This window comes from Rhinolophus sinicus, linkage group LG01, assembly GCF_036562045.2.
Source record: "Rhinolophus sinicus isolate RSC01 linkage group LG01, ASM3656204v1, whole genome shotgun sequence".
NCBI lineage: Eukaryota > Metazoa > Chordata > Mammalia > Chiroptera > Rhinolophidae > Rhinolophus > Rhinolophus sinicus.
This window is the reverse complement of record NC_133751.1, coordinates 80,407,594-80,422,654: the sequence shown is the minus strand read 5'-3', so window position 1 is coordinate 80,422,654 and position 15,061 is coordinate 80,407,594. Positions and strand designations below refer to the sequence as shown.

Below are 15,061 nucleotides of genomic sequence, written 5' to 3'. Positions count from 1 at the left end.
CTTGCTATTGAAAAGATAAAAACCTGGTTTCTGGAAGTGTTTCAATATTTTAAACGTAGCCACTGAATAAACAAAATAACTCAAACTACAAATGCATTTTCTTTAGTAAATAGAAACTAAGGCAGATTTTTAGGGATCAGAAGTGTTGATAGATTTCAGAAAGCCAAGAATTTCCTATTAACAGCTGAATTCACAACTTAGTGATGGCAGATTGTTGCATTTAACGTATTCCCCACAAGCTATAATTTAACTTAAGGTTATGATTTTCAAATGAACCTTACAGAAAGAGTACAAGCAGGTTTTTAGATGTCTTTATGTTTATATTTGTTAAGGTCTCAATAAATACACAAAACGTTTCTTGCCCTTTCTTCCATAAAGCATAATTTTCTACAAATTTAACACAATAAATACCAACTGATAAAAAAACAGGACTTCTGTGTGCATGTCGATGAAGAAAACAATTAAAATGGAACTGTCTTTTTTCAGTATCTTGTGTAGGGGGCGGTCACGAACAGTCCACAAAGTAACGTGCCAAGAATGTTCTAAAATATGTGATGGAGGTCAGAGCTTCCTCCTCTCGAAAACAAGATGATACGCACCAGAAACCAAAGTTTAAAAAGTCTCAAATCTACTGCAATGAACAAGTTTGAATGTTTCGCATTTCAAGGATTATTTGATAAGTTTAACCTAACTAAATAGTTTAGCTGGCCTTGCCAACACCTACTGCTATGAAGTTTATGTTTAGAATATTCCAGTTCGAAAGGGATCGCTGGGCTTATGCATATTCACTAGGCCAGCAGGTAGTTTTCAATTGTGCTTTGTTATTCCAAAGTAAGAAATACATTCTACACTGTGACCCTATACACTCTTGCATGTGTGTTTCTGACTCACTAAAAGGTCCCTCCCCATCTGCAGTCTGAGAAACACTGTACTGGGAATCCAAAGGTCATAAAGTTGAATTTTCATATCAAAGACCACGTCGTCACTTTTACCCCCAAATTAGAACATGTGCTCCCAGTTCATTATTACAGTTCTTAAAAGTAAAGCCTATTCTACACCAAAATACTTAAAACATGACAAAACATTTTAAAGTAAAATTAAAATCTGGAAAATATTCTTTATCAACAAATCTAATACACGTAGAGCAATGGTTCTCAACTGGGGTAGTGGGAAGGCTCCCACAGAAATTATTTTACCTCCCGCTTGGTAATGTCTCGAGACATTTTTGGTCATCACAACCGGAGGGGGTGGGGTGCTACTGGCATCTAGTGGGTAGAGGCCAGGAATGTTATTAAAATACCTTACAAAGCACAGGACTGATCCATCCTCCATGTCAGTAGCACCGAGGTTGAGAAGCGCTGACTGAGGGCAAAGGCTACACACTACCTCAGACAGAAGATCTGGGTTAGCTCTTGGCTAGGTTCCATTCAGCCCAAACGGTTAACGCTGTGCTATTCGCTACGGGTACAACCCTGGGAATAGTTTTCCCTGAAAGGCCAGCAATTACACTAAAAGAGTTTTATGTTCCCATTTGCAAAATTTTAAAACAAGTAAATAGAATGCTTTATTTTTCAAGTTAAAGGAAAAAAAGTCCTTTTTCTGGGTCAAGAGCTCTTAAGGGAAAAAGAGTTAAAAAGAGGGTCAGAAATAATATTCCCCAAATTTTCTGCTTAACCTTGTTACATACACTGGAAAGAATAATGATCTGTGGCCAGCCTGCATCACCGTCTATTACTCATTTTCATAAGGCAGAATTGACAAAAGGCGCATAACTACTATTGAAAACATAATTTTCAAAATGGGTATCATAGGGAGCAATCCATACACTCTCATCTACAATTCCAGTATCACCAACTCTCTCTGACTCCATCATGACCACCATCACTGTCAATTCCTCCTACTCCTCTCCTAGATGGTCCCCACCAGCCCATAACCGACCATAAAGGGTAGAAGCCTGATAATGTAATTTTCGAATTTTATTTCAGTGGAGAAAAAATACTGGAATTTGATCTTACTGCTCCGCTGTTTGGCTGCAGATTTATCTAGGGGATTACTCATAGAACATGTGTTCACTTCCTCTGAAGAGTGTAAGGTCAGATGTGTTAAGCCAGATACAAATTTTGATATTGCTCCAAGAAAATAACTGAAATTTTTTTTTTAACTGCTTATCCCTAGAGAAAAGAGAGGGATCATTAAACATATTTAAATAACACTGAATTAATACAATCAAGAACAAATGTTATTTTAGGCTGCTCTAAACTTCAAATCAAGTGGAGTTTTTTTGTTTTTATAAATATGTTCTTGTGATACTGATTTCATGTGACCCTTCAGCCACTCTCGTAGTTTAGTCATATTACCACTAATAAATAATATAAATTGCCTTCATCATTGAATTATATTAATATGAACACTGCAATTTTTAAAAATATTTTCTTTAAAAACAGAAAACACAAAATGCCCAAACTGTGGAGCAATGTAACATTTATTACAGTCATTATAAGCTATGAAAGGTTTATACTTTTCCAAGGAACTTTCAATAATTTACCATTGTGAACCGGTGAATCTGAGTATACTTCCTCTAAATAAGTGTCATGTCTGTCACATCTTATAATACATTTGTGAGATCTTACAGTCAACTAAAGAAAAGGCATTTAGAGAATATAAAAGTGTTCAAAAAAGTAACCTGCAAGTCCTAACTAATAATCTTACTTCATTTGGCTACAATGAAGATTTTTTTAATGTATTATTTAGCACTGCAAAGTTTTAGTCCAGAAGTACCCTATCAGTCATATTACTATAAAATTTTTAAAGCCGCCTCACTATAAATCTCAAATACACAGTTCAAGGTACTACTTTAATTTTTGTTTGTTTGTTTGTTTGTTTTTTAATATTGGATGAGATGGATATGCATTGAGAGCCTAGCGGGTCACTGGATGTATTTTAGGAAAGGAAATAGCTCCCAGCTTCACTCTTTATAAAGCCCAAATTCATCTTTGCATGTGTGATAATTTAAAAAATTGAATTACACGAAGGGAGGTGAGATGTATAAATCCTCTTCAACCCCCACCAAGCATATACTCTACTCGGAGCATAACAGTAAGCAAAACCTTCTTTCCACCCAGTGTCCCGACGCCTGCCGACGCCTGCCATCTTCTTTCTCACTGTTCCTTTCTTTTACAAACAGATTTCTTCAGTTCTCTATACTTAATATCTTACTTCTTTGCTTCCCACTCTAACCTCTACGAACTGAAATTCAGCTTCCAGACTGTTACAGGTTGAATTATGTCTCCCAAAGATATGTTCAAGTCCTAATTTCTGATACTTGTGAATGTAATCTTATTTGGAAACAAGGTCTTTGCAAATGTAATCAGGTTAAGATGAGGCCATATTGGATTAGGGTAGATCCTAATTCCATGACTGGTTTCCTCTTATAAGAGGAAATGTGGACACATACAGATGCAGGGAGAATACCATGCAACTATAGAGGAAGAGTGGAGAGATGCAAAGGAATGCCAAAGACTACAGCCACCAGAAGCTAGGAAGAGTAAAGGACCCTCACCTCGAGTCTTTGGAGAGCAAGAGCGAGCGAGAGCGCTACCCTGCTGAAGTTTAGAATTCGAGCCTCCAGAACTATGAGACAATAAATTGCTGTTTTAAGCCATGTAAGTTTATGGTTATTTGTTATCAGCCCTAGGAAATGAAGACCCCCCTCTCGAAGCAAACTATTCACTGAAGCAGCCAGTTTTGGAGCTGCCAAAACAAAAGCCAGTGGATACTTTTCCATCCTTATTTGTGACCTTTCTACAGTATCTGGCATTACTGGCTCTTCCTGCCCTCCCACCTTCCTTCCTTCCTTCTTAAACCTCTCCTTCCCCATCTTAGCTCTTCTTTTAACTATCTAACTGCAACTTATCTGGCATTCTCGCTGTTCTGCAGACTGCTTTCCCCACTCTTGGATTCTACCTGAGCAATCTCATCTACTCCCAGGATTTCAACTACCCCTGAAATGGAGAAAATTCCAAGGTCTCCAACCTTTCTGCTGATCCTTAAAGCCATCACCTACTTACATATTCAGCACGTCTGCTAATAAGTTCCACAGCATTTCAAACTCAGTATGTCCCAAATATTCAATGAACATCTTCCAGCTGCCAGGCACGGTAGTAGGTGCTACAGACAACAGTAAAAATGGCAGAGAAGGCAAACTGTGCTTACAGTTTACAATATAGTAAGGCAGAGATAGCAAGGAATTTCATGGATGAGGAGTACTATGCAGAAGGAATGGTAGTCTATGGTGTGTTTGTGATAAATAGCAGTTAACTAGACAGAAATCCTGGTGGATGAGGGAGGTGGAGAGCAGGGAGAAGAGGATTCCAGAAAGGGAGAAAAATAAGCATTAGCTAACCTTCACTCTCTCAAAGTTAATTAGTCCTTAAGTTTTATACTTTGTCTCCTCTGTATCTCTAAATTCAGTCCATCTAAACAATTGTAGGTCCTTGCAATAGTTCTCTAACAGGTCTCCCACTTCATCTTTCCTTCCTCAAACCTGTGGTTCACACTCCGGCAAGTGTTTCTTAAACACCAGCTGGGTCATGTAGGTCCCTTATTCCAAAAGCCTTCCACTATTTTCCACTGATGATATAATAAAACTCAAATTCTTCAGGAAGGATACAAAGTCCGCTATGATCTCCCTGATTCCTCTCGTCTCATCTCCTGAGTTCTCCCATGACGTCTCTGCTCCAGCGGTGGCATCTGGGTGACTCCCCGCGCGTTCCCCATTCTCCTCTGAGCCACTGCACGTCCTTCCTCTTCTTACCCACCTAGCAAGCACCAACTCAATGTTACCTCCTTTGTGAAACATTCTGAAAGTCCTGGCCTTTTTCTCCATTTTCATATCAAAATCTCTTTACTGTACTCAATATACTTAATTATTCGTTTTCATGTAAGGTTACCATACCAAGCTGCAGAACTCTGTTAGGCAGGCATACACATAGAAATAGGGCATAATAGGCTCTTCACTCACACTGTTGAATTTAGAAAATGATAAACCCAATCAAGCCAGCAGTAGGTACTCACTAGGCAGGGGATTTAGTAGAAGGTCCACAGGCACTGGAGTCAGAGAGACTTGGATTTAATCTAGCCATGCTAACTTTTGAAACACTGGGCACTTAACCTCACCTGTACACGGGGACACCATCACCTATCTCCCTAGCTACTTGTGAGGGGTTTGTTAAGAACTTACGTAAAATATAGTGGAGACTCTATAAATATGGACACTCTTTCTCCTTGAAGATGATGCCTCTCTCTAGTACCTTCCTTATCCTTCTGGGAACTGCCCTGCACTTTCCAACCATTTTTATATGACCTCATGCTCCTTTGTTAGTTGACAGGTCCAAGAGTGGGTACTGATTCACACTGGGCCAGAGGGAGGCCAACTCACCGTCCCCTCCAGTTTCCGAACCTTGTACATTTGGGAAAATCCCCGAGTCTCTCCCGTGTTGAAGCTACCAGCCTTAAGGGTTGCCAACAGCCATGATTCCGTCTTCCACTCAAAGTCCAACTAAATCAAGAGACAAAAATTAAGCTGAGTCCTCGGCGCTTGAAGCCCAGCTGCATTCCTGCTTTCTCCTCGGCTTAGGTTGGTTCGGCTCCTCCCAAGATTCCACAAGTTATCTCAGAATCTTAATACATTTCCCTTTTACTGTAAGCAAACTTGGACTTCTGTTCCCTATGACCTCAAGGGTCTGAACTAAAACACTCTTCCTCCACCCCTGCCACAGAATATCTATCTCATATCCAGACCTATAAAGTCAGTTTCTAGGATCCAAAGAGTTAACTAGAAAGAAGGGCATGCCAGAAGGAAAGAGATAAACCACCACCCTGAAAATGATCTGAGAGGGTGCAGATCAAAGAAAGTTGAAACATCAACAGAAGTTGGTGAGAGGAAGTGGAGGCCAAAAGGAGGGAGCAAAACCAGCATTAAAGTCTGGGCGGGTCGGAGGAGGCCTGGTAAAGACACCTCACGTGAACAATCACACCTTGCTGTCACCTTTCTCTACTGCATGCTCTGACCCCTTTCACTGAGCTAGAGGTGGGACTTCCCTAAACAATAACTGGGACAGGGATAGGGGCAGAAGGATGGGAAGGCTTTGGCTCTAAGTAGAAAGCAAACATGTGAAGATGGCGATTTTAACAGCAGATTAGGAAAAAAGAGGAACACAATATCGATTCACTCATGGAACAAAATTTTACCAGCTATCCAAACAGATCTGATCCCAGCCCTCATACATTCTAGAAAGATGAGTTATATATTTTAAAACAGTGAGAGTGGGAAACGGACCCCAAAGTCAACACGGTTAGTATTTAAATCCAGGTACGTCTGCCTCCAAAGTCTCCATACTTTCATTCAAGTCCACCAGAGTAAAAAATAGTGAAGACAGACTAAGTCTCAGGTTTTGGAGAGTAAAACAAACAAAAACAAGCCAAAACAAAACAAAAATCTGACAGTTTACATGACAGTTTCAGTACAGCAGAAGCTAGACTGCAGGGTTAAAAAGAAAATCATCCCTTAACAAATATCTGTGTGCCAAACACTAAGAAGTGTACAGCACAAATGTAGTGTACTTTTTAGAAAGTTTTCACTGGAAAAAGCAGAGATACAAGGTACCTGGCAAGCAAACAGCTGAAAAGAGAGATGTATAAAAGCCAGTGGTGTTTTGAGTATATTTCCAGGCACAGAGGAAGAAGCACCACAGAAGCTGATACTAAAACAACTGATATTCCCTGACGAAGCAGTGCTCTGGACAGAGTGCGAGAGCGAGTTTCAGGAAGGAAATTCCGGTCAGGCAGGAGGCAAAATTACACTGTGCAGGGATGAGGAGCAGAGCAGTTATACAAAGTGGGACAGTCACAACGTGTCCACCGAGCAGTGATTCCCATTGGAGATTTGATGTGTAGCCCTCATTTATGTAGACCTAATCACAGCGGCCACTGGACTTGCACGTCATCTTAAACTATCCAGAACCAGACAGAGCAGACAGCGGGGCTTGGCATGAGCCCAAGTGTGGCACCTGCCAAGGACCAGAGGAAGAGCATCACTGAGATGATGGATAAAAGGATTGGGTAAAGGTGGAGAAAGCTAAGGTGGATGCCAGGCCTAATCTCAGGGACAAATCCTCTGTCTGCCCCTCGATGGAAAGTCCTTCACAATAATGTTCCCACTGACTTTTACAGCCTTTGTTTCTCATTATTTCCCTAGGTCACAAGGTTACTGAAGTTATCTGAGTGCTCTCCAGGAATTTCAGCTGGCGACTAAAAAGGAGGCAGGCAGTCGTTAGAACCAAAACTAGGAGACTTTTATAATGGCGGAGATGGCTATTCAAATCAGAATCTGAAAGAGAGCGCAAAGGAGTACACCCAACCTGCTGACACTGATTTAGGCTGTCAGTGTTTTTAAAGACGATCCATGCGACAGGTGGGCACAGTAGTGTTTTCTAAGCAGCGGCCATGGCTATGCTCAGAGTTCCAGATGAAGGATTCCTTTACTTGATGAGGAATCAAGTGCAGCAGAGGGGTCTAGCTTCTGGGAAGAGAGCGGCTGGGAAACACCGAGCAGGACGTCAGGCTCTGAGCAAGTAGGTTCAAGAGAGGGCTCTACTAGCATGGGACTGAGAAGCCCAGGCTTTTGGACCCACGACTGTCGAGATTACACAAAGGACAACAGCGTGGAGAACACGTAGGTAGGTGCCTGGCGACTAACACCAATCGTGTTTGGGGCAGCAGATTCACTCTAGAAAAGGGCTCACAACTCACATTTTTTGAATGACAGACATCATGATAAACATCAAAAATAAGAAAATGAATGAAAACTTTCCACCGGTAACAAATATTTAAAATACAGTGTGATTAATGAGTGAACAGAAATAACTGGAAAGTACTGTCTGGAGATGAGTGTGTGGTGATGGTTAGAAAACTCTTCACAGTGCGGATGAGACCCCCACAAAAGGGCTCTGAAGGATGATTAGGAGTTTACAAAGCAGACAGGGAAAGAAAAGTAAGGGCATTCCAAGTTGAGAAAATGGCATTTATAGAGTTCAGTATACAGAACAAGACAAAAAAGCATAAAATGATATGTTAGAATGAAAAGTCACTCTGTCTTACACCTAAACTATAAAGCATGAGGGGTGCTAACATGAGATTAATAAGTCAGAGAGGAAGGGAGGGACCAGACTGTGAAACAGTTACATGCATAATATGCAAAGGGGTTTGGATTGCACCTTACAAGTGAGAGAGGGGCTGCTAGTCACACGGGTAGTATTAATTTAGCTCCAAGACAGTGGCGCCCCAGTGTGCAAAACCATGGCCCACAAACATTTCTCCAGTTATTGGGCAGGGGCGCAGGGCTGGGGCTCCAGGAGAAAGCAGGGGGCCACGCCCAGAGGCTTGCAGCTCAACGCCACAGGGCACGTTTCTACACTCCCATGCTTTCCTTGCTGTGCTGATCTTCACTCTTCAAATGTCTGCCATCCCTGTGGACTAGAAATCTAGCAATCCATTAAAGCTCAACCACCTACAACCACTTGCTCCTATGCTGAAGAAAGTAATCCAATGGAATAAGGACATTAATCCAATGGAAAGAACCTAATGTTATATCAGTTCTGAACATTATAGTAATCATAAATAATGAACGTTTTTGAAGAACTTTTCCATTTTGAAATGTTTGTCTTCTTGTATTTTATAAGTATGCTTATGTGTTAGCCTATAAAACAGAAGAGTAGTAAAATTACAGCCATGTAAGATCATGTAGGTGTGTGAATATGGATTCAAAAGGAACGTAGAAATTATAGATTGATAGATTAGGGCTAGAACTGTGGATAATTATCATTTAAATTTTTGGTTTTGAGTAACAATCACTGTTATCTGTACAATATTTTAAAAATAAAGTGCTAAGGCCATAAGGTTGTTCTAAAATGAACCAAATTCATGAGGCACACAAGAAAAATTGCCAAGTTGTGTCACTTTATACTTCAACAATCACACTTAGCAAATATCACTATCTCTATTAAGCTTTTCCTAATCATCCTAACTTTAAGTCATCATTCCAACTAATCAAGAAGTGGAAATAGAAATTATCTGTCTGTATGCATTCAATTAATGCCCAATATTACCACCTGAGCTTTCACACCCCATGTTTATTTTATTAAATATATGTAGTCCTAAACTGAAAATCTACCTCTATGTAAATCTAGCTTTTCCTCTTTATACTATAATCCCATTACTTTTTTCTAGAAATTAATTAATTCATTTGTCAATTAATTCTAATGCTGGTACTTATACCAATTTTACTATTTTAAGATTTTTTTTTTTAAGTTGATCTTCTAGAATGAAGCTCATATGTTCAAACAGAATTATTAACTAAAGGGAAATAATGTTTCCTCTTTGCTTGTGACATTAGGAAATTACCTAAAAATCATTAACCTGTAATTATAGTTAATTTTTCATTTATAAGTTTTAAAAATGTGGATTTTAATCTGATCATTAGCATATGTGGAATATGTGCAATATTTCTAATTTCTGTTGTGCAAAATTAATCAGAAATACAACAGAAAAAGGATGCTTTGATTTTTGCCTCTGAACAAAACTCCATGTAAGACTTCTAATGTTTTATCATCGCACCAGTAAAGGCAATAGAAAATTCTCAATTAACCTAATGTTAATCCTAGAAGTAATTACACGTTCTTTGAAAAGAGAGATGTGCTCTTCAATTCTGATAATTCATAAATATTGTTCAAAAAACATTTCCCTGCATCACTAGCAAATAAAGGCATTACTTGACAGAGTATAATTTCCCCCCACAATTAGTTCCAAATATCATTGTGAAACTGAACTCTTTTTACAAAAGAACCTGATTGGTTTCTTAGGTTTATTAAATTAGCAAACAAAAATCAATACCTTCACAAACATTTCATATTAATAATCATAAACATGTCAGTCCTAATGGATTGTAAAATTCACTCCACACTCAAATATATTCTAACCCAGAAGGTAGCAAGCCCTCCATGATACAAATGAGGAAGCTGGTCTCCTAAGATGAGGTGACACAAATTCCTAGTCATAATGTAAACTGGAGACATAAATTCATTTATTGGAGACCCTCAAATTCCTATTAAATAAATTTATTACAGTAGCTAATATGCAATCAACGGAATTTTCACCTATTTAAGTTTTTTAGAAAGATGCACATTTTACAGGAAAAAAATGCCTTCAATAAAGAAAAATATTTTAAAGATGAACTTAATATCAAATTACAACTCAAAAATATACAAATATAAGCCATATCTAAAACCATAATAGTAAAATAGACGTGAATAAACAGAATCTATTTATAAATATATTAATGACAAGAGATTGGTTAAAATACATCTCTGCTGTGAAAGGTTGACAAGTTTTCAGACCAATGATAAATTTTATTCTGAGCCAAACAAAAAGAAAAATCACTCTACAGCAGAAAACCTGTTGAGGAATAGCTATATATGGTATTAATTGAAATGAGGGTGATATCTCCTACTATTTCAAAATGATGTTTGAAAAACTAAAAAAAAACAAAAATCTGAAGCATTGTTCTAAATCAACATATATATTAGATTTATTTCTACCCAGGCTGGCTGAGAAAAAAAAAAATCTATCACAAAACATTTCTGCAGTTTATTATTTATTCTGACTGTATGTAAATTGCAGAGAATTTAGAAAAGCATAAAGAAGAAATTACAACTCTACCAGCAAAAGACAACTGGTATTATTTTACTATTTCCTTTTAGTCTTTTTCCTAATACTTCCTGTAAAGGAAAAACTCCAGCTTATAACTTTACAACATTTAGACATTCCCATTATTAAAGATTCTATAGATGTTTTAAAGCAGTGCTTCTCATTTTGAAATTATACTTCTTTTCAGGTTATGTGAGGAAACACCGGTGGACCCTGAAGCACATATTACTAGGAAGACTGACTTAAAAGCAATTCCACCACAGACTGCATTCGGGTCCTTTGGGTAAGAAAATATAATTTTTAAAAAATCAGGGGGTTGAAATCATACACAATTCCTGAATGTTTTGTGATATACACCTAACTGGTCCTTACTTTATCAGATAATTTAGTTAAGTGCAAGATTAACAATGATCATCAGTGACAGCTATATTAAGCTTTCCCCTTTGCAAAATTCCTGTGCATCATAATTTAAGTTATGCACTAGGTATCTATTCTTGTATCACTGATGTAGAAAACTGAGGTATGAAGAAATTAAATGACTTACTACCCAATCACCTTAGAAGAAGAAGACTATCTGTGCTAGTCTACATTGGTGTTTATATAAGATGACGCTGTGTAAGACAAACTTATTTGTTAAAATGTTCTGATGAAAACTGAAATGATATCTTTAAAAAAGGTAATGCTACATGCTTAATTAGATCAGGCTTGAGAAATTCTAAAAACAAGGCAATCATCTCATGGTGGGGAGACTGATTCTATATTGTTCAAAGATTAAAAAAAAAAACATGATATAAACACTTTCAGCACTAGAAATAAGCAAAACAGATTATTGTGATTATGTAATTATATTTCTTTCTGTATCAAGGTACCTTATTTTTTTTTTTGGTCTCAGTTTCTTATGTTTGGAATGGGATAACAACACCTATATCAAATGGTTGTGGTGAGGATTGATTTTAACACATTGTAAACTACTTGGTACTGTGCCTGCCACAAAGTAAGCCCCAATAAGTCTTAGCCATACAGAAGCCTTTTTTTTTTTTCCTACCAGGAGGGAAATATAAGCATAGGCTCTAAAACTTCAACCTAGGGAAGGATTTCACACTCAATTATTAACTGCTGATGTTTAAAAAACTCATTTAAGATTATCTAACTAAGACCTGAATGCATCTACATGTGTAGAAATGTGCTTAGATCTAAAAGAGGTCAGTTTACCAAATACATTCTTTCCTTATAGTTAGATTATAATTCCACATGCCTGTCAAAGTTTCAGCATCTTCATAACGTCAGGCTTATGGCCACGATGCCATACTTTACAGAAAAACCACATGAGAGCAACATTAAGCTGGACTTAAACGTGGAGATCAGTTAAAAAAGAAATCTTCCCAGCAATAAGAAACAGTTCAATCCTTATCCTTTTCACTGCAATAAAATGGGAAATGCAATGGGAAATGTGTTCAATAACCGCAGACTGCTTCAAAAATTGCGGTTCGCTGCCTGAAAACAGTACTAAAAGGGTGGAAAAAAAATCAGTTCTACATTCTCTATCCATCATGGCGATTAGTCAATAAACAGTTTCGCTTGCTTCTGGTATAGGTTTTTCAAGAACTGCAGATAGAAAACAAGTTTTGCCCCTTCCTGGAAGGGCCTTACACTTTTAACACGCAACGCTCCATTTAGGCAACATAGCTGCACTGGGTCAGACCCAGTGTCTGATCTGGGCAATCTCGGCCACCATCCTAATAGGTAGGGACTGTAAATGACACGTTCTGAATCCAAGACTCAAAGATAACCAGAATATATTTCATTCGCTTTTGAACCTGAGCACTTTCACAAAAGATAATCATAAACACTTGCCCTTAATAGGTTTAAGATGCTATTTAATTACCTTGCCTTTCTACTCTGTCCATCCATCCCTTTAGCTCAACTTTAAGGTTCACATCTCCAAAACTTCTCTTTTTCCTCCCAAAGACTATCCCCAGAAGAATCCAGTACCAAAACAGAAGACTTCATAGCAGGGTCTCACTTCCCTCTTTTCAGAAAAATGAATGGTCTTGCCAAAAAGGTAAAGCCGCGCCAACAGGCTGATCCCACCTTTGCTACTCCACGTTGTGCGCGCCCAGCCAGGTCTGCCCACCCACCGAAGCGCACCGCGTCTCCCCCGCGCATCTGCAGATTATTCCCCTAATGGCCTGCAGACCTGGCACCTCCGAGGCTCTCCTCGCGCCCCGGCCGCCCATGGGGCTCCACGCGCCGCGCATTCCCAGGCGACTACTCACCTTGCTGGGCTCCGACGTCCTCGAGCAGCAGAAGCAGGATAAGAAGGAGCAGAAGGAACAGAGGCATAGGGGAGGAGGAGGAGTTGGAGCGGGGAGGGAGGAGGCAGGAGTGCGAGTGGAGGAGCGCGGCCCGGGGGGGGGCGGCGGCCGCGGCCCGGACTCGCGAACGGTGCGGGCTGCGCCCGGCTCTCACCACCGCCCGGCTCGCCATCGCGGCGGCCGGCAGTCCGCCTGCATAGTGCGGGCGCCCCGGGTGTCCCGCGCGCCCCGGGGCCGCCGCACCCAGCGAGCAGGCGGCAGATGAGGCGGGAGAGAGACAAGCAGCGCGCGCCTCGCCTCGCCCCGCGCCGGGACCTCCTCCGCTCCTCACTCCGCTTTCGCCTCCTCCTCTTCGTCCCTTCCCTCCGCTCCCCGCCCAAGACCCACGGCGGAGTGCAGGGGAGGGGAGGGAAGGAACTGGGGGCTTGAGGCGCGGGAGACGGCAGCGACGGAGCTGGGCAACGCGCCTCCCGCACGGCGTTCTTCAACCCTAGCCCTGCTCGCCGCGCTCGCCCGCCGCTCCGGCTAGCTGGCAGGCAGGCCGGTCTCCCGCTCCCTCGCGCTCCCTCTTGCGCGCTCTGGCCACGCCTCCTCGGCCAACCCGGCCAATCCGAGGTCGGCTCCGGTCCGTCTCCCCCCGCGCCATCCAATCAACACGCTCTCTCCTCGGTCGACCCGTTAGCTCCCCGGCCCACTCCTCGAGCCCCACCGCCTCTCATCTCTTTCCTCCAATCCCCTGAGGCCTTGGGAAGCGTCCCACCCGCCTCCCCCAATCCGGGTTCCACCCCCAAGCTTGGGCCCTCGGCGGCTCCCGCCCGGCCCGCGAGTTTGTTATTGTTGGGACCACAACCCAAGCTGATTCCGCTGAGGCGGCCGCTTGCTCTGGTCAATGACTTCCGGGACTCCCCCCATCCGGCTCTCCCTGCCGCTCAGGCCCTGCTTGTTCATTGCTCCTCCCCCGCCGCACATCAGGCCACTGGAAGGGGTGGGAAACCTGGATCCTGGATGGTTTTAGCTGAGAGCTGAGTCTGAAGGACATTCCCCCCCCCTTTAATAGCAGAGCAGTTGTCTTCAAATTTAAACTACAGCCAATTGTTGCAGCTACTGCGAATTATAATAACAGATCAGTTAAAATATATGTATTTCCTGTTTTCAATGCCTTTCACTATATTTACTATATTAGAGGAGAAACAAACAAACAAAAAGGATATAACAAGATCCATGCCCCCAAAGCAATTTAAACCTAACATCCTAACATTCATTCAGCCATTCTACCAAGAGTTGTTGAGCACCTGCTATCTACCTGCAAACCCCGAGCTATGAGTTGTAGTTGTAGCCGTAACCCAGAAATCTTCCAGGATCTAGTGTTGGGACAGAGATGGAACTACATCATGAAAGTCAGAATAAAATAAGTGCTAATTAGAGTCACAAGCAATTTGATGGAGACTGTCAGGGGATGGAGTGACAAAAAGAACTGGTCTTTGGGAAAGGGGAATCCGCAAGACTAGGAGGTGATTGGTTTTAGAGAGGGGAGAGGTGCCATCCTGGATGTTTTTCACATGGGCTCTTAAGAGAAGGTTGGTGTCATTAATAAATACAGGAAACTGGAAAGGTGGAGCAGGTTGTGTGGGAAAGTGAGTTAGTTTAGTACATACTGAATTTGAGATGTCCACTCAATTAATATGGGAAGCTATATAACAGGCAGGTAGACATTTTGATCTAAAGTTTAGGTTGAGGAGTACCCTGAAGTTATGGGTGCAAGTCATGAATACATGTAATATCCAAAACCATGGAAGGGATTAATATCCTCAAATGAAAATCTGAGAATTGGAAAGGACTTTGGAGGTCATCTTTTACAACTCCCCTGCAGATCCCTCGTGCATTAAAACCTTCTATCAAATTTATTCAGTAAGTATTTATTGGATGCCTATTAAACCCTACTAGGCTTTAGGCCTAATGTAGGTAGTGGATATAGGAAGTTTTAT

General features: G+C 40.9%; 1 protein-coding gene across 3 annotated transcripts in view; it reads right to left on the bottom strand.

The window, feature by feature from the left end:
* DCBLD2 (discoidin, CUB and LCCL domain containing 2) overlaps positions 1 to 13,651 on the bottom strand; it is an 80,832-nt gene extending 67,181 nt beyond the window's left edge. For 2 of the 3 annotated variants that reach the window (XM_019756505.2, XM_074333022.1), the window contains exon 1: positions 13,038 to 13,651. In XM_019756505.2, coding sequence (XP_019612064.2) covers positions 13,038 to 13,248 — 211 coding nt within the window. In that variant the 5' untranslated portion in view covers positions 13,249 to 13,651. Of the gene's footprint in view, positions 1 to 12,646; positions 12,684 to 13,037 lie in introns of those variants that run through there. The other variant, XM_074333018.1, reaches the window with a different exon arrangement.
* Positions 13,652 to 15,061: the final 1,410 nt, after the last annotated feature.